The following is a 25250-nucleotide window of genomic DNA, read 5'->3' on the forward strand; positions in this document are numbered from 1 at the left end:
TATCACACCACAGAAAAGAAGACAGACTTTCACTCTGCCAGATATGAACCCTATTGATCCTGCTCTGTATATGACTCCCAAGCTTCTCATGTTTCATCACTGTGGATACACCAAATCATCACCTTGTTACAGTCACTGGGAATTGTTCCTAGCCCTGATCTTTGGCCTGACTTCCTCAGACTTTCTTCATCATCACAAAGTTGCCTGACAGTCTGGACTATGGATAAACCTGGCTATCACCTCTGGGCTGGTCTTTCTTGCTTTGGCTAAGTGGGATGGGCCCTGGCTAGCAAGGCCCCTTGTCCTGCTTGCCATGGTAACTCCCTCAGCAGCACATTCCTTAGGGAAAGCTGGAGCTCACCATGCCCTGACACTTCAGCAGAGATTCTGCTCTCTCTAAATTTTCCATTTATAAGCTAACAGAAACAATGTCAACTGGCCTCTACTTTGTATGTACATATACACCTTGATTTCATAAGTGTCCATTCTGGTTAGGCTGTCATACAAAGAACCAAAACGATCTTGAGACCCTATTGCCTACCCCTACAGCCCTACCAGCTGAGGGCAATCCTGTAATTATAACAAAACAATTTCTTTCACTTGCCTCCCTCCCCTCAAGCACATATCTGAGAGCTAATTGCATCTCTAGGTCCTACAGGACAACCTCTGTATCACAAGCCAAGATAATAATCTCTCAATTTCTGCAGAAATACTTTGTAGAAATAAATGAAAATGTTCATTTTCCTTAACCAACAGCTTTCATTTATTATAACATAGGTGAAGGAAGATGAAAACTTATGAAGTTTGTTCTGATTCACACTGTCATAAAACTGCCACTTAAGAAATTTTCTAGAAAAAAAACCTTAAGCTTAGCTGTGCTGCACTGGAAGAGTACTTGTTATGCAAAATAAACCCTCCAATTAAACTATTCATCATCCATCCTATGATAAAAGATGAAGCTACAACTTAACATAAGAAAGACATAAGAAACTTAACATAAGAAATTTATGACTATATGTGTTAAAAAGCCATTAAAAATTAGGTTGTCCATTGAAACTCGCCAAGGAACAGAGCATCAAAAAATAACTTGCAGTTTGGCTAGCAACAGACTTCTGTTACCTACAAAATTGTTGATTATGTTTCATACAGAATGTATTTCAGGAATTTCCCCAGATGATACATGTTGTTTTTAAAAAAACAAGAGGATGCTTTTTTCTTAATCTACATGTACAATAGTTACTGTAACTGAATATTAAGTTGCAGTAACCATAATATGATTATATCCACAACTCTTGCAAGAGGAAAAAGTAAATTGAGAAACTTAAAGATGGATTAGAATAAGAAAATCAGTCAGAGAAATAAAAGCTATATAAACAAATTATAGTCAATTTTGAGACTTCTGCAATACATAACTAAGGCATAAAAGGCATTATATATGCACATACATATATGTGTTTATCTCTCCCTCCCTCTCTCTCTCTTAAAATGATACATCTGTCAAAAGAAAATAAGGGATTTCTGAAAGCAAACTGTATGATGCCCTAGTAGAAAGTAATATAAATTATCACAAGGAAAAATGAAAGACAGAATCTTAGAAGGAAATTTGGAAAGTGAATCATAAAAAAATACAGAAGTATATTAAAAAAGGAAAGCTATGAGGAATTTGGAGAGTTATCAGGAAGTAATGGAAGATAATTACATCTCAGAATTCTGACAGAAGGCTTAAAATCTTTGCAGTGAATGCCCTGAAAAAATCACTAAGCTTGATCACACTTCTATGGACCCTTATATTCATAAAAAAACTTCAGCACAATTTCATCCTCTGAAAATCTATTTATTTTCTTTTGGACAAAATGGAATGTTTGCAATAATTTTACTAGGAACACTTAATAGCATAATGATAGACAAGGTTTGAACAGCTCACTTAATTCTTTAGGCGGCTCCAAAAATCCCACATGAAGTATAAAATTATGTAACACAGCCTTTATTGCGGCCCATGACACTCAGACCATTTACAATTTATATCACCTGTCAGGCTTGGCCTAGTCACTTCAACTAAAGTTAGAACCGAAGATAATTTGGTCCATAATTAAATTACAAACCTGAACTTTATAATAATGTAGTATGCAATGTATCCTAAATGGTGCCACAAATCACAACTCAAATATCCTCATAAAGATCCATTTGATGAACTGTATAATGGACTTTACTGATTTTTTACCCATCTACACAGTATCTTGAAGCAGGCATATTAGATTTCCTCTGCTGAATAAGAAGCTAACCTAAAATATTTTGTGAGAAATTATTAGCAACATGTAATCCATAATAAATCGATGAAACAAACTACTTTTCTACTTCTTATATCTTAATTTTTTACAGGGTGACTTCAAAAGCTTCAAGAAGGAGAATGGTGCTATTCAGACCACAACTATTTCTGAAAGTCCTTAAATTCTATCTAGAAAAGAGAGAAAAATAATCTACTACATGTTACATTTTGTTTGAAATTTCAAAAAGGTATGACTGATAGATCAATAACACAACTGTGACATACACTGTGCTCAGAGATGCTTTTCTTGCCTGTCCATTCTGGAGTAAAGGCCTGCTAAAAATCTGCTGAAACCTGCAGGATCTTGCTTTGTTGTTTTCTTCAGTAAAAACTCTCATGTAATAAGAAAAAGGGTGTTGTAGTTTAAGCACAACTCTCAGTTGAAATTTCATTTCAGCTTGAGTTATTTAATTAGATCTTTTATAAGTGTCTGGAAATTACTGCCATGCAAACATGAAGAATAGCCCTAAAGTCCTTTGTGCTCCTCTAAAATCCAAGTATCTTTTATAACTGTTGCAAGACACATATACCATTGACACTTAGCACTGATACCATCGTGCAAGTGTAACACTCCAAGACTCCTAGTGATAAGGAATTCGGATGGATCAAGGATATTCTGGTTTCCAAAAGTATTTCTGCTGGTAACAGAAATGAATTACAAGAAATATGACCATAATACTTTCCTGAAATACAACCATAATGCTTTTTATATAACAAAGGGAAGAAAACTATTTTCTGAAGACTTCTAGTTCAGATATTTTTAAGAAACAAGAAATATATGTGCCAAGAGGTATGATGAGTTCAGCTTTACCAACAAGTGTTTGAAATGGCTCAAAGCTGCTTGACTTTACAGACAATCTGACATACCAGAAAAGACAACTAATTAAGATAATTAGAATAATTAAATATAATAAGAATTATTAAAATATAAACATATAGAAATAATGATAAATATGATTAATTATAATTAAAATAGTAAGATAATTATTATCTTTAATTATCTGTCCTCTCTCTTTCCACCTAAAATATTATACAAATATTCACTAGCACACACTACTTGTCTTCCAGGATGCCAATGAATGATGGCAAACAATTATTTTGAGTGGTTCCAACTGTACATAGCATGCTGGGCAGTCAAGACAGATGAGAGCAAGAGCAGGGCTTTAAAAGAGATGCATGGTAAGACAAGTGGCATCATACATTCTTAAAGCATCACATGAGATAAATGATCTTGTTACCAAAAAAAGAGCCCATGGAACATCAAAGAAAATGACTGTTTTTATTTGCATGGTCTTGGTTTAACAAGTGGGTTTAAATTTAAAGAAGTTAAATATTTAGAAATTTAAAGAAGTGGGTTCTCTAAAATTAGTTACCTCCCCTTAGTTTCAACCAATCCCTTTCCACCAATAAGGAATAAATATGAGTAGATAAAAGTGAAAAAATATTTGCTAACAAGCAAAATAGCATCAGGCAAAAAATAACAGTGAGCAATCACTAGATAGAAAATTGCTAAATCTCACCAACTTGAGGAACAAAGAAACACCCAAAATGTTTTCAGATCTCTTGCAAGAGAGTGATCCCCACTGCCGACCGCGTGTAGGGAGACAAAAGGAGAATGATGTCAGACCCTTTCCCAGGGCACCCATATGTCACTCCAGTTACTTAATTCGAGGGTTTAACCGAGGTTCTTTTGTTCTGGGTAGACACAAAGGAGACAATCCCAACCAGATATTCTTAAAAGGTAAAAAACACACGAAAGTTTACTGGCAAACCATAGGAAATAAAGGAACACTGGCGAAATAGTAAATGCAATATAACATCACTCAGCACAGACAGACTTAGCACACCGAGCGTAGAAAATCTTTAAACCCACTCGATGTTATGTTCTGTGAAAAGAGTATTAAAAGAAAGGAGGAAAAAAAACAAAGGCGGGAAAGATACAGAAAAACAGACACATCTCCCGAATCCTAGGTTGCACCGACAGAAAAACTCCAAAACGACGACGAGGCTGAAAGACAACTGCCTTGCCCTGTGGTCAGGCGTCTTGAAGCCTTAGCCCATCGAGGGCCCTCCTCCCAGGTGGGACTTACGGTCTCTCGGCCACTCAGGGGCCGGGTCAGGCAACCCTGGGGCTGCCTCCATGGTGCTCTGATTGCCCGGCCCTGCGGGGCTGGCACCGCCTCGCCAGAACAAGCTCGGACCCACCCCTGACCGCACATTCCAGGCTTCCCTAGGTGTGCTGGCACGGCTTACTGTTCCAGTGTCTGGCAGCCGCCACGGGTGGTTGTGTGGTCTGGGAAAACAAAGGGACAAGCTGGTGGCAAAAAGAACTCTCCCCGGAAGGTAGGAGCTGCTGCAGGAGCTCTGGCGGCCGAGGAGAAGTGCTGGCGGGCGTGGGCTCAGCTCGGCGGGCCGCTCCTGCTGCCCGTGTGTCGGGCGGAGGGGAGCGCCCGGCCGGCACCGACCTGGGTCACCAGGCAGGGTGACCCGGCCCCAGGAACCGGCTGGCTTCCCGAAGTGCGCTCCGAAACAGTTCGGGATGGCGAAATGCGGTTTTTCTGAGTGGCTACTATCGCAAGCCCAGAAAAACAAACAAAACATCAATCAATCAAGAGGCCAACTGGCCACAACAACCCCCTCTGAAGCAGAGCCTCCACCTTCAGCAAACACTGGCAGGCACAAAAGCAGGCCGGCTCAGGTGCCCCAGCCATGGAAAGGGACCGGGGAACGGCACCTCCCAGCTGCCCTGCAATTCCAGTTCCTGCCGTGCTGGGTCTTAATAGGACAGAGACAAGTTTGGGGCAGAGACAGATACGGAATATAATAACATTCTGTATTACCCACGAGAAGCATTTAGCCTCGACTCAGTTCTAAGATTCTCTTTAAACAGATTCATAATAATCAGAAGTTATCCTGATCATGAACTTAAGCAAAGGAAAAATTCGATCCTTTATGAAGACTATAAAAACCAAAACTCCTTTTTGTCACATTTTAGTAGACTTATAAATCTGTAACCTTTTACAGCTAAGTTCATAACCATACCCATGTATCACAAAAGGCCTAATACATTTTTTCCTTGTAAGAACCTAAGGTTAGTGTTGAATTAGTTGGCAAATTTTTAGTTCCTTCCTTTTTCTGAGTATCGTGATCTTCCAGGATAGTTTTAGCTATGGATTTTAATTTTTCCTAGTCTATGCTAGAAACAGAATGTAGAGGTGACATATACTACTACACTGGCAGTGACACTGACTAAATGACAATCAAATTATGTGTAAAAAAGCCAAAATAATTGTTGTTTTACCAAAAAAAAAAAAGCAAATTTTTGTCAGTAAAACTTTATTACTTGAACAGAGTATGAATTTTCTCATAACTGTAACATAAATTTGTTAATTTATTAGTCAGATAAACTTGCTAACAGCCACAATCCTTAGTAAACTTAATAGGCTAGACTAGTTGAACAATTTGAGATTTTATCTATCCATTATCTTAATAATGGAATAATGTGTTTTGTGAGCCACTCATCCTGTGAGAATTAAGTTCACAGGTTACATTTATGGATATTACATTGCAATAAATTTAAAATATTAATGAGTGTTGTTGCAATATAAAAACACAACTGTTAAAGATTTTCTTATATAAAACAAACATCAATTGCCTCTATAAGACATAAGAACAGGCTATGTTTTCCTAATGTAATTTTTATTGGCATTATGAGTTAACAATGACCTATCTTTTTGTAACTCCTGTATTAACTTTTTGAATAAGATGGTAGGATGGTATAAGAAAAAGTCTGAGATACATGTTCAATTGGTACAACTTACAAATAGCTATGCAGGTTTGAGGGACTTGGGTTAGAATCACCTGTTTGGGGCATTTCATGGGAGAAAGAAGCAGCTATTTTCCTGAAAAGACTTGTGCCATTTGCTTGCCTCTGCCAAGCCACAGGAACTGTAGCTAAGAAGGTTTTCCTTGTTAGCTTACTTAAATAAAGTAGTATTAAACTTGCGTGCTTGCTTTGTAAAAACAACAAAATTACTGACAAAATCCTTCATAACTTTTAGGTGACAGTTCAAAAGGATGAACCTCACGAAAGAACAGTTAATTGACTGTTTTATCTTTTTCTTACAGGAAAGAATTAGGTGTCTTCAAATGAAATGTGGACAACTGCCTAAACACAAAGGCCAGCTTTGAAATATTTTGCACAGGAATGTATTTGAAAAACTGCTTCCCTGGAACAATGAGTATTAGGAGGGTATTTTTTTTTTTTTTTTAAAGTCATGAGTCAGAGTATATTATATTCTGCAAATATCCATGGTTAACTTTATGCATTTACTTTGTCTCAGACTTTTATATTTGCAAAATTCTCATTCCAGAAGAAAGTAATGCAAAATGGCCAAGTTATTTCCATGATTCAGACAATATGCATGCTATGACTAAGTAGAATCTCTGCACAGTTTTAGTCTTACTGATGCATTTCTTTCTCACGATTTTTTTCCTCAGTCATGATTAATCTTGGTAAACTGAGCTGTTGCAACAGTGTATTTGTTCTGTGAAACACCTAACGAGCACAAGAGGGGTAGTATAAAATAATAATAATAGATCAAAAGTACTAACATTTGCTTTTGGCTTAGTAAAACAGTCTGATAAATTATTCCCTTCAGTGTTTCTCTGTTACTGCAACACAGTACCTTGAAAGTGATATATTGGCACAAGCCATTGTGTTCTACCACAGTGCAATTAGGAGGTCCATTTAAACAGCTTTATCATACGCACACATACCCTGATTAATTTTCTAATCAAATGTTCCAGGAAATCATTAACCATGACATTAAACAGTGTTCTGCTAATTATACTCTCCACAAAGAATTCCAATATAAATTTACAAAACATCTATAGAAAGGTGCCAAAGGATGAACGGTTTAACATATACAAATAATTACGGCATCTACTCTGCGTGGCCCCACAGCTCCTCGTCCTGCAAAGCTTGAGTCTGGGGCTGAATTCTGCTATGCTTCACCAGAACTCTGTGTACTGGCAGATGCTACATTTTGTAGGTCACTGCCTGTGTAAGTCATGGTGAAGGACTGAATGACAAAGTTTTCTGTTTTAGGAAATACACTAGAGATATAAATGCTGAGTATTAGCCTTCTTTTTCTTGATCCCTAACACTGAGATTTGGAAATAGATTTTCCCCTACATGAGTCTCCAGTTTGCATCATTATTCTAACTACTCTTAATTTAAAATAAAGATAAATGCAAGGTATTGATTGTAGTAATGAGGATTCAATTGCCTTGTAAACCATATGCAATTTGCTAGTTTACAGCATAATGAAATCTCTATTTATGTATTTCCCCATAAATCACAGTCTTGCAGGTCTTTCAGTGATGGAAAACAACAGATTGCATTAAACAAATGCAGGCTGTAGGTACACCTGTTCCTTTGGCCTTGGCAGCACAGCTAAGAGCTCCTCCACACAGACGGTGTCCATCACAAAACAGAATGCAGGAGCATGATGGAAACACTGCCACTGTTTTGGATAGGGATTATTTCTCTACTGTGTCATTCTGCCTTCTTGACCCAATACTGCCAAGTTGGTATAAAAGTAATATGAGAAGTATTAATTATATACAACATGTATATTTATATGTGCGTATGTATGTATGTATATCTGTGTATATATTGCTCTCTACAACTACCAAAAACGAGCTTCTACTGGAGGTGGAGGCCAGTCTCTACTGTTACTGCAGTGACAGGACCAGAGGAAATAACCTTAAGCTGAGACAGGGGAGATTCAGATTAAATATTAGAAATTCTTTTCTCTGTTCAGATGATCAGGCATTGGAATAGGTAGCTTGGGGAAGTGATGGAGTCACCATCCCTGGAGGTGTTTAAGAGGTGTCTGGATCTGCTGCTGAGTGATTTGGATTTTTGCACTGGATGACTGTAAAGGTCTTTTCCAATCCCAGTAATTCTACGATTCTATATAATAATGTATATTTACATATAAAAGTCAGTGCTCTAATTATATATTAAAAAGCTCATATAGAAATAGATGAAGAACTTTTCACCTGCCAAGCAGTGGCTTGAGATACGGAGTCGGAATTTTTAACAAGGCCACTTGTTGGAAATCCTAGGCCAAACAGGTGAGCACCTGCCTCGTGTTTAGATCCTGAACAGAGAGGACGCTCAGAAGACAGGACCCGCACGACAAGGAGACGAGCTCTCCCTTCCTCCGTGTGTGTGTGTGTGTGTGTGTGTGTCCGTACCTCGGCCCCGCGGCCCTGTCCCGTTCCCCGCGGCCGCCGCCCCGGGCAGTCCGGCGGGGCGGGGCCCGGCGCGAGCCGCTGATTCACCGGAGACGGGCACGGGTCCCGCCAACCGGGAGGCGCCGCTGCGGCCGCGCCGGCGTGGATTGGCTGCGGCGGCGGGCGGGGGCGGGGCCGGCAGTGGCGGGACGGTTCGGACGGCGGGACGCTGCCCGCTCCGCCAGCCGCGGCCGTTGGGAGCGCGCGGCCCCGCGCGGCTCGGGCGTGGCGGGATTAGGCGCTTCTCCTCGCTAAATCCTGCGCCGCGGTGAGGCCGCGGCTTTAGCCCTGCTCCCCCTGCCTCCCCCCGCGACGCCCTGCCTGGCCGAGCCCAGCTAAGCCGCGCTAATCGCAGGCGTCCAGCTCGGCTGGGGCCGCCGGGCCTGGGCCCGATCGCGGGCAGCGCTCCCCCCTGCCCGTATCCCTTCTCGCCCGTGCGCGGCCATGGAGCCGCCACGGCCGCGTCGCTACGCCCCGTCCTCGCCGCCGGGTCGCGGCGGGCGGGAGAACAAGGGGCTCCGTCGGAAGGGCCCGCCGGGGACCGGGAGCGCCGATGGCCCCGAGGAGGCGGCGGATAGCAGGAAGCCCAAATTCGTAAGTATGAGCCGGTCCCGCGGCGGGGGTGCCCGAGAAGCGGGGCCTGCCGTGCCGCTGCCGATGGGGCCCGGCCGTGCGGTGACACCCACGTCTCCCCCCCGCCGTCCCTTCCGGGGCCAGTCGCTGCCTGGGTCAGAGTAGTCTCTGGCCGAGTGGGAACCCATGGCACCGTCAGGTCCAGATGGGCTTCGAAGGTTGATCCCGCCTGGTCCAGCTCGCCTCTTTCTTGCCCGTGTGAAAGGACGCAGCAAATTTTCAGGTGTCTCCCGAACGCTTCATCACAAGGCTTCATTGCCTTTACTTGCTGCGTAACAGCTGTGGGTGCAAGGGAAGTAGAATAGACTTACAATTCTTAAACGTTGTTACTTCGAATAGGACTTCGGTGTGTTGTTGTGTTTTTTTGTTGTTGGTTTTTTGTTTTGTTTTGTTTTTGTTTGGTGTGGTTTCTTTTTAACTTTAGTGGTATAAACTCTACAGTGAAAAAACCATCTTTGAATTTAAGTCCCATAGTAAAGTTCTCCTCTGTAGGCCTGCTTTTACAAAGCTTTTGGCTAGCACAGCAAGAAATTGGGAAACTCAAGATGGCTTATAATTGTTCATGATATAATGTATCTGCAAGATGTGCTCTAACCAAAAATTATCCAGAAGTAACCAGTTTTTGTTTGGAAATCATGAAAATTCCAAGCATTAGAGCTGTGACCAACATATATTCTACAGACCTTGTATCCACAGAATCAGCTGGGTTGGAAAAGACCTCTGGAATCATCGAGTCTAACCTACAACAGAACACCATCACGTCAACTAGACCATGGTACCAAGCACCATGTTCAGTCTTTCCTTAAGCACTTCTAGGAATGGTGACTCCACCAGCTCCCTGGGCAGCCCATTCCAATGTTTAATCACCCTTTCTGTGAAAAAATTTCTCATAATGTCCAACCTAAACATCCCCTGGTGCAGTTTAAGACTGTGTCCTCTTATCGTGTCTGTGGTTGCCTGGGAGAAAGGGCTGACCCCCATCTGGATACAGCCTCTTTTCACGGAGTATCTGCCACATGCAGAGGAGATGCATCCCGTGCTTATATTTAGGCAATGCATGTTGATCTTTGTTCATCTGCCCCTGAGCCCCCCTGCTCTAAAATGTATTTATTATGCAACACAAAAGAAATATCATAGCACTTATATTAGACTCTTAATTCTTAGGTGTATTTGTGTAATTTCAGTACTTGAGTGTCTGGCACTTGTGCACAGGTTCAAAAAAGTTAGCCAATAAGTGGTATCAAATGTGGCCAGACCTGTTCTGAAAGGTCAGAAATGGCTCCTGGAATATTCCTGTTTGCTACAGTCTTTTTGTTCTGTGGCTGCAGAGGCTGCTGTTTGAAACATGTCCCTGTGCCTTTTTCTATGTTAGAATGGGCATATATGAAACTGACCAAGAGCTATTTGCTTGGCTTTGAAAGTGGCTGTGTATCCACTGGGGACCTGTGTTTAGTCATGGAGGTGACACGACTGGACATGTGTAAGGCCCCTCACTTCATGAGGCTTTTAAAAGGATTTGTGGTTGTTCCTGTACTGTGGGTTAGAGACACAGGAGAAAGAGCAACAACATACTCTCAAGAGGTCAGAACAACAAAAAAGACATTACTGGCAACCTCAGAAAATCAAGGAACTTCAGCAAAAGGTTTAGTGCAACATTCAATCAACATAAAAATACATGTCAAAGCATTAACTTAGCCCATTTGACTTGGCAAACTTTAAGCCTGTTTGACTTTAAGTTACTGAAAAATTCCAAGAAGAAGGAATTAGAAGAAAGAGAAGAAGGCAAAAAAAGATCTCGAGAAGGACACAGAAAGCTACCAGCTGCTGGCTTCCAGCAGTGCTTAGCTCATAGAAATTCCAAGAGGAGGTAGGGTCAAGACATGCTTGCCTTGTGTTCAGCTTTAAAGACCCCTTGGCCTTCTGGGGCCCTTCCCCCAGGTGGGACTTCTGTTTGAAGTTGGATTAGGTGCTCCAGAGGCCAGGTGTGGTATATTGCCTCCTTTGTGCCAAGGATTGGTAGCCTGTGTGGGGCTGGGATACAGGTCCCAGGAGTGTATGTGCAGAGCAGGGCATCACCTCACCTGCCCCTTCCCCCACACACATACATCCCAAAATGCCTAATGACACCAGATCTTCCCAGTCTCTCACAACATGCTTTAGTATATGATCTTTGAGGAGAAATCTGTGTGGTGTGGCCACTGTAAAAGATAGGGTGGTGTTGTTGCCGTATGACTTGAGGGTTGGAATATTCCTTTTGTGAATAAAGACACGGATTTTTGTGTGTTTGCAACTAACAAGAGCTCTGGGTCAAGAGGTTTTACTTATTACCAATACTTTAACTGCCAAGTTCATATGCAGATATCACAATGGTTTTCATTTTTCCCTCAAATTAAGTGCTAAAACAGAAGTAGTATGTTGCCATTACGTTCAGTTTTGCTAACCATGTTAAAACGGCAGTACAATAGTTTATAGGGAGAAGAACATGGATTTGTGATAAAAGCCATTGAGCCTTTTTTTCTTAGATGAAATCTCATCTTTTCAGTGGAAGAAGGCCTTTTCAACAAGCAGGTGAGCTTGTTTGGCATATGTCTAGGCTTCCTAGGCTATCCAAGGGTTATTTTGATAATGTTTCAATATAGGCATCAGCTGTTTTGTTGAGGTCACAGTGTTGAGGTCACATCTGCAGAAAATAAAGAGGGTCGAATTTGGGATTCTGACACATTTGTAGAGGGTATATAATCATCTTGTTGGTAGGTGTGGGTTTTGATAATTTTTATATTTTTGCCTCTTCCTATTCCCCTGCCTAGTTTCTCTTTAAGTGGGGATAGATGGGAATGTCCTTAATTCATGGGAATCCTTTGTCAAACTGCAATTTTCAAAAGCATTTCACCCTAACGATAGTCCTATTTTTCATCTTTAAATAATGTCTTAAAGTAAAGATTTTATCCTTGGATGTTGATAGGGACTGAAGAATTATGGACTGAACATGGATTATATTCTAGGTGTGCCATTAACTTGCTGGCTGACCTTATTGCTCTTTACAGCTGCTTGGAAGGAGGCTGTAGTGAGGTGGGGGTCAGTGTCCTCTCCCCGGGAACAAGTGACAGAACAAGATGAAAAGGCCTCAAGTAGCATCAGGGGAGGTTTAGGTTGTGTATTAAGTAAACTTTCTTCACTGAAAGGGTGGTCAAGCACTGGAAGTGGCTGCCCAGAGAAGTGGTTGAGTCACCATCTCATAATGTGTTTAAAAGATATGTAGATGTGGTACTTAAGGACATGGTTTAGTGATGGACTTGGCAGTGTTTGGTTTATGGTTGGGACTTGATGATCTTACAGGTATTTTCCATCTTGACTTCTTTGCATTTAACTCTTTCCGCAATACTTCTTCAATGTAATTTTATTAGTTAAACTAGTTTTGTGCCAGAATGTGTAAAGCCTGGCTCTCACCTCTTTGGGCTCTCTGTAATCCAGTCTTAGATTTAGCCTGTGCCCTCTTCTCTGTTGGGGTACTTAAGAGTGCAATACCTCATGTTACCTCAGTTATATTTCTATCTTGTGTATGCTTGTCAAATTAAATTAGCTATTAGATTTATTGACCTCAAGTAATAGAGATTATGTGAGTGTAATATTTCTTAGTGTTCAAAGCTTGGAAATGAGTTCCAGGTTGGACCCTTCCAGTCAATGCAATGTATTGATCTGTCATAGCAGATATGCTAATCTGAAAAATAATTTGATTCACTGACAAACCTTGAGGTGAAATTGGATTGCTGGTTGACAAAGGTGACATCATTAACATGCACCTCCTTTTTTTTTTCTCCCTTCTGAAGAAACTTATTTTCTAACTGAGGAAAATACTCTTTTTTTAAAACCCACTGCATACGAGGGGTGGCGGGGGGAGAAAGAGGCATTGGAATCAGCCACTCTTAACTGTTTAGCCCTGTCAAATGAGGCCTTGAAGGACTCTCCTGAATAAACTAGCTTCTCAAAAGAAGTGAATTAGTTTTAACCCTCAGTTGTCTTGATTATTTGGAAGAATCATTTCAAATTTTTTTTTTAAGGAGTGATGGTTCATTTTAAAGCTCATGTCAGCATTACTTTCTTCAGCAAGGTCTAGGTTTTTAGAAGAGTGGGACTTTTAAAATGGTAAAAGAATTTCTGTGGTACTTCATACCACAGCTGTGGTACTTCAGCTAATTGAAAGTTCTTGCATCCACCCTTGTGGTTTAGGACCTTGTAAAAAGAGGAAATCTACTGAAGGATGGCAGGTACTAGAGAACTACTTGTTCTCTATGTATACGTTGACTAAGAAAATGCTGAAATCTGCTGGGGCAGGATGGGGTAAAAAGCAGTTGTTTGCTGCTTCCTCTTATTGATTCACCCCCCCCTTGCATTAGAAATGTTTGGAAATCATTATAGTGTGTGCTACATTATGTGGTTTCTAACTGCACTTTCTTGATACTACATCTTGTAGATACTAGTCCTCAAAAGATCAACTTCAATTTCTAGCTCAAATTAGAGGTGTTTCTATTAGTTTCAGAATACCATTGACCTGACTTCAGTGACTTTCAGGTTACATTTTTGATTAAGTTCTTTATGAAATTTATGAGTCAAGAAGGGTTTCTTGTTTACACCAATCTGTTAAAAATAGACAAATTAACAGTTGCATTTAACAGTGTCTATAAATCAAAGAAAGATGTAGTTAAGGGGAAAAGCACTTCCATTTCTCTGGCACAGAGTAGAAAGGTAAGACCAATCTGTGTCAATATCTTTAATTACAAAGTGACTGAATTATTGCTGCAGTTATGCTGCAGTGTAAGACCTTGAATCTAAATTAGTCTTTTAAAGAAATGATTGCTGAACAGATGTTACCTAAAACACTTTATCGCAGCTTTGTAAAATTGTAAATTCCTCATGCTGTTATTTTTGTTGGCATGAATTAACACTGTGGGTTATGATATTAAATTTTAGTGCTGTGTTCTAGCACTTTGTTATATGATCTTACCTGTAAGCACCAATTTTGAGTTTAACTCATCAATGCCTAAAGAATATCACTCTATAGAACCTGTCGTGTTAAGGTAGTTTTGCTCCTGATTGCTTTCCAGACTGCTTTCCAAGCAGCAGAGACAGAGTGTGTGATAAAGCCATTATCTAAATGCTGAAGTAGTACATTGGAAATTAAAAGCAAGAAATGCTGTGCAGTTTGTAAATTGTGTTTTCAGACGGAGGTAGCAAAATTACTGAGGGAATATTGTTACAAAGGAGATCCTAAAGTGATAGTATTCACTGTAATCATCCAATTAACTTTTCTTTGAGTCTACAGGTTTCTTTCAGTCCTTGATTCAGTATTCTACTTGTGTTTCTGCTGGAGAATATCCTTTGGGGGAAAAACAGCTAGTGTTGAATCTTTTTTTGGTTGTAGTATTAATGGCAATGTGTTCTTGCTCACTTTCAAGTTTACAAATGTGCAGAGGGGATTATGTGGTTATATGAACAAGCCTAGTTTTTGCTTAAGCCCTCCTTTTTTAGTTTTTTTTTTTTAATTTTTATTTTCTCATAGGCACATACAGGCTGGAAGCTCTTTGTAATTTATCAAAGAACCTATACATGTGCATATGATTTGGAGGGAGTGTTATAAGTGGGTTTGTTTCTTTTTCATATGTAAAAAAGGCAAAAATGAATATACCAAAAGATCTGGATTGTGTGTGGGTTTTTAATTTTTTTTGTAAATTGAAGTACTTCAAGGAGGTGGAGGACATGCGTGTTGAAGTTGTTATTAAGTTGTCTGACATCCTGTTATGTTGCATGCCTAAAACCCTGCTCATATTGACAGGGGTGTATGGCACTATGCTTGTCTGTCTTCTACTTCCATTTATGATCAAAAAATAATATTTTATTGGTCTTTTTGTCATGCTAACTGTGCCCATCCCTGCCAGCCATGGTCTGAGTTCAATATGTGTTTAAACAATCTGCTTTCATTCAGAAAATCAGATGAGCAGCATCACTTCGTGCTTATACCATGGTGAAAAGACCACTTGTGGAGAATGTAGATGCTGATCCCTTTGGTAAAGTGCCAAAACTCTCAGATGATACAGACTATATTCAATATTGTACTAGGCTAGTCTTCATTGGTTCCAGGCCACGCTGACCTGTAGTGCTGGTGGAAAAAATGCTGAAGACTCTCCCATGTGAGATGTCATTCTCCTGAGTTCTGATCATGTTTTTCTGAACTGCTTGTAACGCTCTTAGAGAGAATTTTGTCTGTAAATATGCATATGTAAAGACAGCGAAATAGATGTAATGACACAAAAGATCAGACTAGTACTGTTGATCCAATTAAGTGGGATTTGTCATTGCTTTGCTTTGCTTTACTGTCTCTACCTGGACTTGACTGGGGTAATTATATAGGCAATCCCACAAGTTAGTAAATTCTATCTAGCAGATGAACTTCAAGTATATACTGCTCTTTGGATCTGCAATACAAAATCATCATCTTGTGTACTGATAACTGGGCAGCAAGATAATGTTGCCCCATCACCCTCCCTGTTTCGCCCCTCCCTGCCATCATTTTGATGCTGAGGCAATGAGATAATGCTTGAACTATGCAAAAGCTGTAGCTATGCAGAAAGAAGTAGCTACTTTGTAACAGGTTTTCTGAATGAAGCACTTTCTGAGAAATCAGCAAATTTAACAGCACAAGCTAACTGCAAAAAGCTAACTGCTGGTTGAGCAGACAAGCTTATAGAGCATGTGCAGAAATAGAGGTGAAAAGTTCAAGCCCGCAGAAGACTTCTGAGCCTTCATCCAAAACAACTGCCAGGAGGCTGATGGCCACCTCATGCTACAAGGGCTTATGTAATCATGTAATTAGAAATTACATTACAATATGAAGCTTAGGAAAGTATAATGTGCACTTTAAGTAAAAAAAGTATAAAAGTTTGTACGATGCAAAGAATGGAAGAGTGAGTTTGTGGTGGAACTATCCGTCTCACTCCTGCCGTCAAGAAAACAAATACCTGCTCTATAGGCCTTATACTGTGGTTTCCTGCCTAGTTTTCAGGCATCAGTATGACAGTAAGATTCTTTACTGTGAATATATATGAAGTCAAATAGTATCCTTTAGCTGGGGGGGTATGAAGATTGCATCACACGTGTCTTCATGACTCTTTTCTGTCTCAGGAGCAGTCACCTTGTTGCTGTGCTTGTGTTATGAGACTCAGCCCTTGTATCCTGTTGTACCTTTCAGCTTCTGCTTAAGACTCTCACTCTCCTTGGAGTTTTGCCAGCTCATCAAGAACACTGTACCACATGCTGCATGTGTGTGCATATCCTCTGTCTTATGACATTGGTTATTTAATAGTATGCCTGAGGGATATCATCTCCCATAAAGGGTGATTCTGTCTGATTGCTTGCTTTCTTCAAAAATTATGCACCTGTGCATTTCTTTTTCATTTGACTTAGCTTTAAGTGAACTGCTTCTACTCAATTGCAAAACAATATGACCTCTTTTCCTCCATGTCTTAGACTAAAAACTAAGTTATGTTGAAAAGTGCAATTTTAAAATTTAGTTTATAGAAGTGTTTATATAGCTGAAGACTAAGCAATGGTGTTATTTCTGTTCTTCTAATTGTAGATGCTACTGATAAATCTCTCTTTCTGAACTGTCCTAATTAACTCTTTAATCTCCTCATGCTTTTATATATTTCTGACTAGAAAACACAACGTCAGCATACTTAAAATATTGATAATTTGTTTTTCAGTTTTGCCTGTTTTCTACATGATAAACAGACTAGAGGAATACTTGTGCATAGCTCCTATGCTTTCAAATCACTAATTTTGTTATTGTGGAGTAGTTCATGGAAGGCTCAGAATCACATATAAATATTTTAATCCATTGCAAAGTAGTATTCTGTAAAATGACTTAATATTTTTAGCAGTGACTGAATATTATAGGAATATTACTTAAGTAATTTACTTAATATTTACCTGTGGGCCTGCATTTAAGGAAACCTGTTCACTTGAGCAGAATGTGTCTTTAGTGAACTGATATGTCTGAGCCTGAAAATAGAAATATGTCCCTGTGGTAGTAAAGCACTCTAGCCTCTACCTGGTCTTTACCTGACTCCTGTTCTAGTTATTTTTCCCCTTACTAGAAATGTGTTTGTTTTGTTTGGCCTGTCAAGAATGAAAATATGCTCTTGTTCTTGAGTCACAGCACTCCTCTAAATGCAATGCCATTAAAAGATACAGTGTGGTAAGTTTCTTTGTTGTGATTGTTGTTGTTAAGACCACGTGTAATGTTTCACATCTCTGTATCCTTGAATGCTATAGAAGATGAGTAATGCCGTCGACTGATTCTACTTTGTACATCATTGTCAGAAAAGAAGGATTTGGTGAGGAAGGAAGAAGAGAAGCCCAGTTCTGTTTTAAACAACTCCTTTGATGAGAAGCATTGCAACATAAAGTTCTCTAAATAAGTATTTAGAGATGTGTTACAGCAAGTCATTCACCCTTTTAATATTGGAGTGCTAAAAGAGCTGAACATTAGATTGTTGTTGGCATGGAGTTTCTTCTCCTTTATAAAGAAAATCCCTACATACATCACCAGTGTTGATATTTAGATCTGGTTGAGTAGATTCTTACTTAAGAACCTGCTTTTAGCACTTGCTTTCAAACTAGACTCCACAACTTTTTATGAAAGAAATGCTGACATTTTCAGACTTCTGTACTCTAGGTATCCAGTAAGACTAAGACTTTGAGACAAGACTTGTATCTGTGTATCTAGTTTGTTATACCATTATGGTGTCCTTAATTGGTTTTGTCGTAGTCTTTTTTCACTAATTAGTCAGATGACTTGGGTCAGTGGGGTGTTCTGATATACAAAATGGGAAACTTTTCACTTTTTATCATAGTATAGTGCGCTGCTGAATTTCACAAGTTAAAAGTAAAGTACTGGCTTGAACTATCCCACTAACTTCTGTCTTTTTCAAAGAATAAAACCTGACTCTGAAATTGCCTGGTTACTTGAATGATGATGGTGTCTTGTATGGAGCAATTGCAAAACATCCAGCATCTGTTCTTAAGTGGAAATGAACCTGATGTTGTTGCTTTCTTGTATTTTTTTAGTGGAGTGTACATGAGTTTGATGTGAATCTTGACTTTCCGCTCAAAGCATAGAATGCAGATGGTTTTCATTCTTAGCAGATTATATAATCTCCTGCCATGTTAGAGGAGCTCCATGATGGTATTTGTGCATTGCTTAAGGGTTAGTGATTTAAGTAATCTGTATGAAAAAGAAATTTTTGTGTCTTCTCTACCTAGTTACAGTGTCAGACCATATGTGTGGTTTCTCTTGCGGTTTTGCTCATGTAAGGATAGAAGTATTATACCAAACCTTGCTAAATGCAAAGTTATGAGATTTTGCAAATGACACCAGTTAACACTGTCTATGTAGATATTTACCAGAATGGGAAAAATAAGTAATAAATCCCAGCTCTATATAGCAGCGTGTGGGGCAAGAATCTGATCTACCCCTGTGGTAGAACACCACAGGAGAACACCAGTGAGAAGACTGGGATACAGGGTTGGAATATTTTCACTTAGTTGTTGTTTTTATTTATTACAAATCCTCACTTATTAGGGCATGGAATGGAATTATGACAAAGGTTCAGTAGTGACCTAGCACCTCTCTTAACAATTTTTTTTTTATAGTAGGACTTAGTTTGTCACTGAATACTGTTTCCTTCCACCTCATTTGTCTTTTATTTTTAACTTCATAACCATTCATCAGATGCTTCTTAGTTTCTTGACACTATTCAGACTAGAGCTATTGTGCAATAATATTTGACTTAACACAAATTGTTCTTTAATTCTGAGGGATGAGCTTGAGGAGATGTCAGAAGTAATGATCACAATCACAGAACCATTAAAGCTGGAAGCCTCTGAGATCATCATCATTAACTTAGCACCACCACTTTCACTGCCAAACCCAAGTGTTACGTCTCTGCATGCCTTTTGAACACTTCCAGGGATGTTGATTCTACCACTTCCCCGGGCAGCCTGTTCCAGTGTCTGGCTACCCTTTCAGTGAATAATTTTTCCTAATATCCAAGCTTACCTCCACTGGTGCAACGTGAGGCCATTTCCTCTTGTTCTATTGCTTGTTAACTGGGAGAAGAGACTGACCCTCACCTTGCTATAATCTCCTTTCAGGTTGTTGTAGAGAGTGAAACGCAATTATTGTTGACTTGGTGAAGAGTTTCCAAATCTGCTTAATTAGGATATAGTCATTGACAGTTGCTGTGGCTGTTGCCAAGCTGTGCACACTAGGCAGAGAGTGGAGTCTAAGACAAGGGTAAGAGTCTATCTCACTAAGTATGTGACTTCACATTCTTGATATTTTCCTGCCAAGTCTGTTCCAACATCCACCTCTTCATAAAAATGATACATGGGATCCCTGCAACACTGACTCACCAGTCACCAATATTCTGTGCTGCTCTTTGGTTTTGTGCAGCAGCTGTATATCCTAGCACTTGCTGTGTTTGTAAATGTGCAGTGGAGAGCAAATGTTGATTCAGAAACTGCTGTTTTGAGTGATCTGTAGAGTTTTTGGACGCTACTATTATTTCATGCTTAGTTCAGTTTCTGCTCACAAGTTCATGTTCTTTGCCATACAGAGGCATTACTTGAGACTGTTGAACAATGTGAGTAGTTTGAGTGTGCAGCTTGATGAATAGTTTTGAACTTTTGAGGAGCTCTGTGTTCTTCTATTGAGTTTGAAATCTCTGGATGATTTGCTGTTTGTGTCCTCACAGCCATCTTGAGAAGACACATCTCTAGTAGCTGAATTTTGAGCCGGTCATCTGTATATTTAGCTATAAAATCTAATTTAGTTATGAAATATGATAAAATGCAACTTATTTCAAGCTCTGCTTGGTTCATATTCTGATATTCTGTTGGAGGATCAAATGGAAGTTTTTTAATATCTGTGTACCTTGCTGTGCATTGTAAACCAGCAAGGTACAACTTGCCAAGAAACTTGATTCATGTGTCAGGATTCAACATTGTTCAACTTGCATGTGATTTTAAATAAAAGTAACTATAACTGAGATTTTTTTTTTTTACTGAACAATTTTGACATGACTGCTTTCCTGTTTGATTTACAGCACTTAAATATCAAGACACTGACAGATGATGTGGTAAGACAACTTAAATTTTGCTTTGGCTGTGCTAAACAAATAACCTTATTGCTAATGTAATAGAAATAACCTTACTAATACAAGAAACTATCTTAACTTTGAGGATAATTTAGTTAATTGGCAAAGTCTCGCTGAACTGGTAATTATCTGTAACATAATCAGTATGAGTAGCAAAAATGTATGGACAGCTTTGAAGTATGCTCTAATCACAGCTAAATGAGCCTGACACAGGTAATTGTGCCAATCTACATGCAGTATAGTTATCTGTGATTGCATGTTTAATATTAACGTTACTTAAGCTGCATGGCTAGCTTAAAATAACATGTTTAACAAAGTAACATTTACTTGTGAAACTCATTATTGCTTGTTCAGACCACTTTAAGTATATTCAATGTCATGTTTTAACAGTGTTTCTCAAATTTGCTCAGAGATGAGGTTCTGTATCTAACCACAAATCAGATTTTTTTTCTTGCCCTTGAAGTTACCTTTTTCACTTCCTGTACTAATCTTATGTGGGTAATACTATTTTTTCTTAAAAGACATAATTTTACAAAGTATTTGAATTTGCTTAGGAAGTAATGTTTTGCCATCACCTAAAAGTCAGCTGTTATGACTTTAGTGCTATACAGAGTTCTTGCTGAGGTACTTGTGTGTAGTTAGGAGCTGAAGTGCAGAGAGATTTATGCCTCTCAGTCCTAGTTTGACTTAAATAATCTGTTTCTATCACTGGATGGAAATTATTATTAAGAAATTTGAGTCTGACTGGCTGATAATATGAGTTTGATTGTATAAACTTGTGTTTATCTCAGAGGGCTAAGGAAATGTTATCAGGTCTCTGAAAGCAAAAGTATTTTTTGGTAACTAGAAAACAAATTTTGATAGTGTCATGTAAGGGTTATGGTTGGGATGCACAAGATCTTGCTGTTTGTTCTTGTGATGTGCTTTTTATTCCTCTTTAAGAGGCTAGACTGCTGCCTTATTGTACTTCTCCTTTACAAAGCTTATTGGATTTGTCCAACTTGTAATTGTAGCCCCAAAAAGTCAGGAGGTTTATTGTGGATTTTTGGCACGAGGACAAAAAACCTGTCAGCTTTTTGTAGTAAACAGACTTTTCCCCAACTCCTTAAATTTCTCAGAGCATACCAAAAGCGTCTTTACAGAGTAATGAAACCTCATTTGCAGAGTAGTACCAAATTGTTCTTATGAATATATATTTTTTAAAAGAGAATTTACAGCTATTTAGTGAAAGGTAAACAATAATCATAAAAAAAATTGTAAAGAAAACAATACCACAACATTTGAGATCTTTTAAATACATGTAAAGAGGGATATTCTGTTAACTTGCAGCATCATCTTGGAAGGAGGATATGCTTTCAGATGGACACTTTGTCTCTCTATTTCAGTTTTCTGTTGGTTTACTCTTTTCTGTGTGTGATTCTGGGACAAGGACAAAATTTGTAGAAAGAGAAGGAAAACAAATTGAAGGTTTAAAATTACTTGATTTTGTAGTTTTCAATGAAATAATGTATTTCCTTCTTATGGGCAATCACTTGCATGTTAACTTACTGCTGCATTATGCTTTATGATATATTTCCCAACCCATTTTTTACAAATACAATTATATGTTGGTGACCAGGAGCTTTTTTGTTTTAAAATTCAGGTATGTTAGCAGCATGTTGAGAATCTAAAATGCAGACTGCTTTTCAATATTTAAACTGGATTATTTGTGAGATGCTGCTGAATTGTCTACTTATAGTGACAAATCCTCATTAAGTTCAGAAATACCTTGCTTTTTACATGTGTGCTTCTTTTAGCTTGTTTGTTTACTATCTGCAAAGATGGCAGTTGCATTCTTGCTCTGCAGAGGAGTGGAAAGCAGGTAGCTGAGCTATCAAATGATCTTTCTCAAGTGCTCCACATTCTAAGAGTCGCAGAGTCATCAATGTTGGAAGAAACCTTCAAGATCATGTAGTTCTACTGTCAACATAACACCACCATAATCACTTGATCATATCAAGTGCCACATCCAGATGCCTCGTGAACACTTCCAGAGATGATTACTCCACCATGCTTCTGGGAAGCTCATTCCAATGCCTAACCACTCTGCCGGTGATTTTTTTTTTCTTTTTTTTTTTTTTTTTCCTAATGTCCAATCTGAACCTCTCTGGGTGCAATTTAAGGCCATTTCCTCTCATCCTTTCACTTGAGATGGCAGAAAAAGCCACCTTGCAAAACCTTCTTTCCGGTATTTGTAGAGAGCAGTGAGATCCCCTCTTCTTCTCCAACATAAACATCCCCAGCTCCCTCAGCTGCTCCTTATAGGACTTGCTTTCTAGACCTTGCCTTCACCAGCTGAATTGCCCTTCTCTGGACACACTCCAGCACCTCAATGCCTTTCTTGCAGTGAGGGGCCCAAAACTGAACACAGGATTTGAGGTGAAGCCTCATCAAAGCATCACCAGGGGGATGGTCACTGCCCTGGTCCTGCTGGCCACACTATTTCTGATACAGGTCAAGATGCCATTGGCCTTCTTGGCCACCTGGGCACACACTGTTCATGTTCAGCCACTGTCAACCCTCAGGTCCTTTTCTGCTGGCCATCTTACAGCCACTCTGACCCCAGCCTGTACCTCTGAGAGGGGTTTTGTGACCCAGGTTCAGGATCTGGCACTCAAGACCATATTGAACTTGAGGCTGCTATCCTAAGTCCATTGATCCAGCCTGTCCAGATGCCTCTGCAGTGCCTTCCTGGCCAGATCAACATCTGTCACTCAGTGTGATGTCATCTGCACACTGACTGAAAGAGCACTTAACCCCGTTGTCCAGATCACTGATGAGGATAATATACAACCTACAACCTCAGTACTGAGCCTTGGGGAGTGCCACTTGGTAGATTTGTGACTGGCTATCAGCTTAATGTACCTCTCCCTGGATTCAGCCATCCAAATAATTTTTCACCCAGCAAAGAATGCACCTGTCCAAGCCATGAGCAGCCAGTTTCTCTGTGGGAATGCTGTGGGAAATGGTGCAAAATACTTTAGTGAATTCTAGGGAGGCACTGCCCACAGCCTTTCCCTTACCCACTGAGTACGACAAATGGTCATAGAAGGAGATAAGGTTATTAAGCAGGACCTGTCTTTCCCAAACCCCTGATGGCTGTCTGGTTGTGCTGTACATTCTGTGTGATGACACTCAGGGTGATCTGTTCCATGACTTCCCCTGGTAGCTAGTTAGTTTGACAGACCTGTGGTTCTGTGGATGATCTTTCCAACCCTTCTTTTAGGTAGGCCTCATATTTGCTAATTTCCAGTCAACAACTGGAACTTCTCCAGATAATCACGACTGCTTGTAAATGTTTGAAAGTGGATTGGTGATCTCTTTTACCAGCTCCCTCATTATTCTCTGGAATATCCCATCCAGGCCCATAGACTTGTGGGTGTTTAACTTGCATAGCAGGTAACTACCCATTTCCTTCTGGATTATGGGGGCTTCACTTGGCTTCCCATTCCTAACTTTCATCTCTGGGAGTTGGGTTTCCTGATCACAACAATGATTTTGGTATTAAAGAATGAGGTAAAGAAGGTATTAAATACCTCAGCCTTTTTGTCATCCTTGGACACTACTGTCTGCAAGCAGCAAAGGATGAAGCCTCTCCATAGCCACACTTTGCTGGTAATGTATTAATTGAAAATTTTGTTGTTTTTAACAATAGTGACCAGGTTCCAGTTTGACTCTTCTACTTTTTTTCCTTGCATAACCTTACAACACCACAACACCGTTAGAGCCTCTCCCCCCAGTTATCCATGGTATCCTTCCAGATGTGATCCTTTTTTTTTTTTTCTTTTATAGCCAGGCTGCTCTTTTTCTCCACTGGATTTTCTTATGGCATATGGGGACAGCCTGCTTCTGTATCTCTAAAATTTGCCTTCTTAAAGTATGCCCAGCCTTCCTGGACTTGTTTACTCTTCAGAATTGACTCCCAAGGGACTTTGTCAGTCCATGTCCTAAGAAGGCCAAAGTCTGCCTCCTGGAAGCCCAAAGTGGCAGTTCTGCTGGTGCCCATCCTTACATTGTTCAGAATTCAGAGCTTTATCAGTTTTGTGCTTGCATCACACACTAGTCCTCTGCTCACAAACAACAGATGTATTGGGACAGTTCCCCTGGTAGGTTGGGAGGGGATTCACCTGGTGCCCCAAGCAGGGACCTGCCTCTATTCTCTCTGTCTCTTAGGTCCCCTTCTGCCTGTTGGGGTGAGGATCTTCCTCTTCCTGAGATGCAGTTTGCTGGAATGCCTGCCTCAGAGTTGGCAGAGAGAGAGAGAGAGTAAGACTCAGAAAGGTTAACTAAATCTGCCTATTAACAGAATTTTATTAAGAGGTATCTTATGTAGACAAAAAAGAAAAGCATACTAAAATTACTTAGAGTATCAAATTATACTGATTTCATAGCTGTTGGAGTCTGAGACACAGAGTGTGTGCCCTTGTTTCTGATACTTAATTCTAAGATCCAGAAAAACACTGAATTTCATATAACATGAAATTCATGAACATGTTTTCATGGTGATACATGAAAACAACTGTTAGATAGAAAAGCTAAAGGTGTGAGTGTGTAGATTAGAGAGTTTTCTTAAGTCACTGGGTGAAAAATTTAGTTTAGAGTTTAAGTTAGTTTAGAAAGCAGAAGGCAAGATGAAAGATTTAGAATGTTGTTTCTTTTCCTTCTTTCTTCTTCATGTTCTTCTTCTAGAGGTTTTTGGGTAATAGTAAGTGATTGGTTAGAAAATGCTGCAG

The 25250-nt window shown here is 39.7% G+C and overlaps 1 protein-coding gene across 4 annotated transcripts in view; it reads left to right on the top strand.

The window, feature by feature from the left end:
• The first annotated feature begins 8809 nt into the window (after nt 1-8809).
• DIAPH3 (diaphanous related formin 3) overlaps nt 8810-25250 on the top strand; it is a 202269-nt gene continuing 185828 nt past the window's right edge. Inside the window, exons 1-2 of one of the 4 annotated variants that reach the window (XM_015632106.3) lie at nt 8810-9226; nt 20428-20460. In XM_015632106.3, the coding sequence (XP_015487592.1) occupies nt 9077-9226; nt 20428-20460 (183 nt within the window). In that variant the 5' untranslated portion in view covers nt 8810-9076. Of the gene's footprint in view, nt 9227-20427; nt 20461-22370; nt 22570-25250 lie in introns of those variants that run through there. The other 3 variants (XM_015632078.2, XM_015632087.2, XM_033514434.1) reach the window with 3 other exon arrangements.

The sequence above is a fragment of the Parus major genome, chromosome 1, assembly GCF_001522545.3.
Source record: "Parus major isolate Abel chromosome 1, Parus_major1.1, whole genome shotgun sequence".
Taxonomy (NCBI): domain Eukaryota; kingdom Metazoa; phylum Chordata; class Aves; order Passeriformes; family Paridae; genus Parus; species Parus major.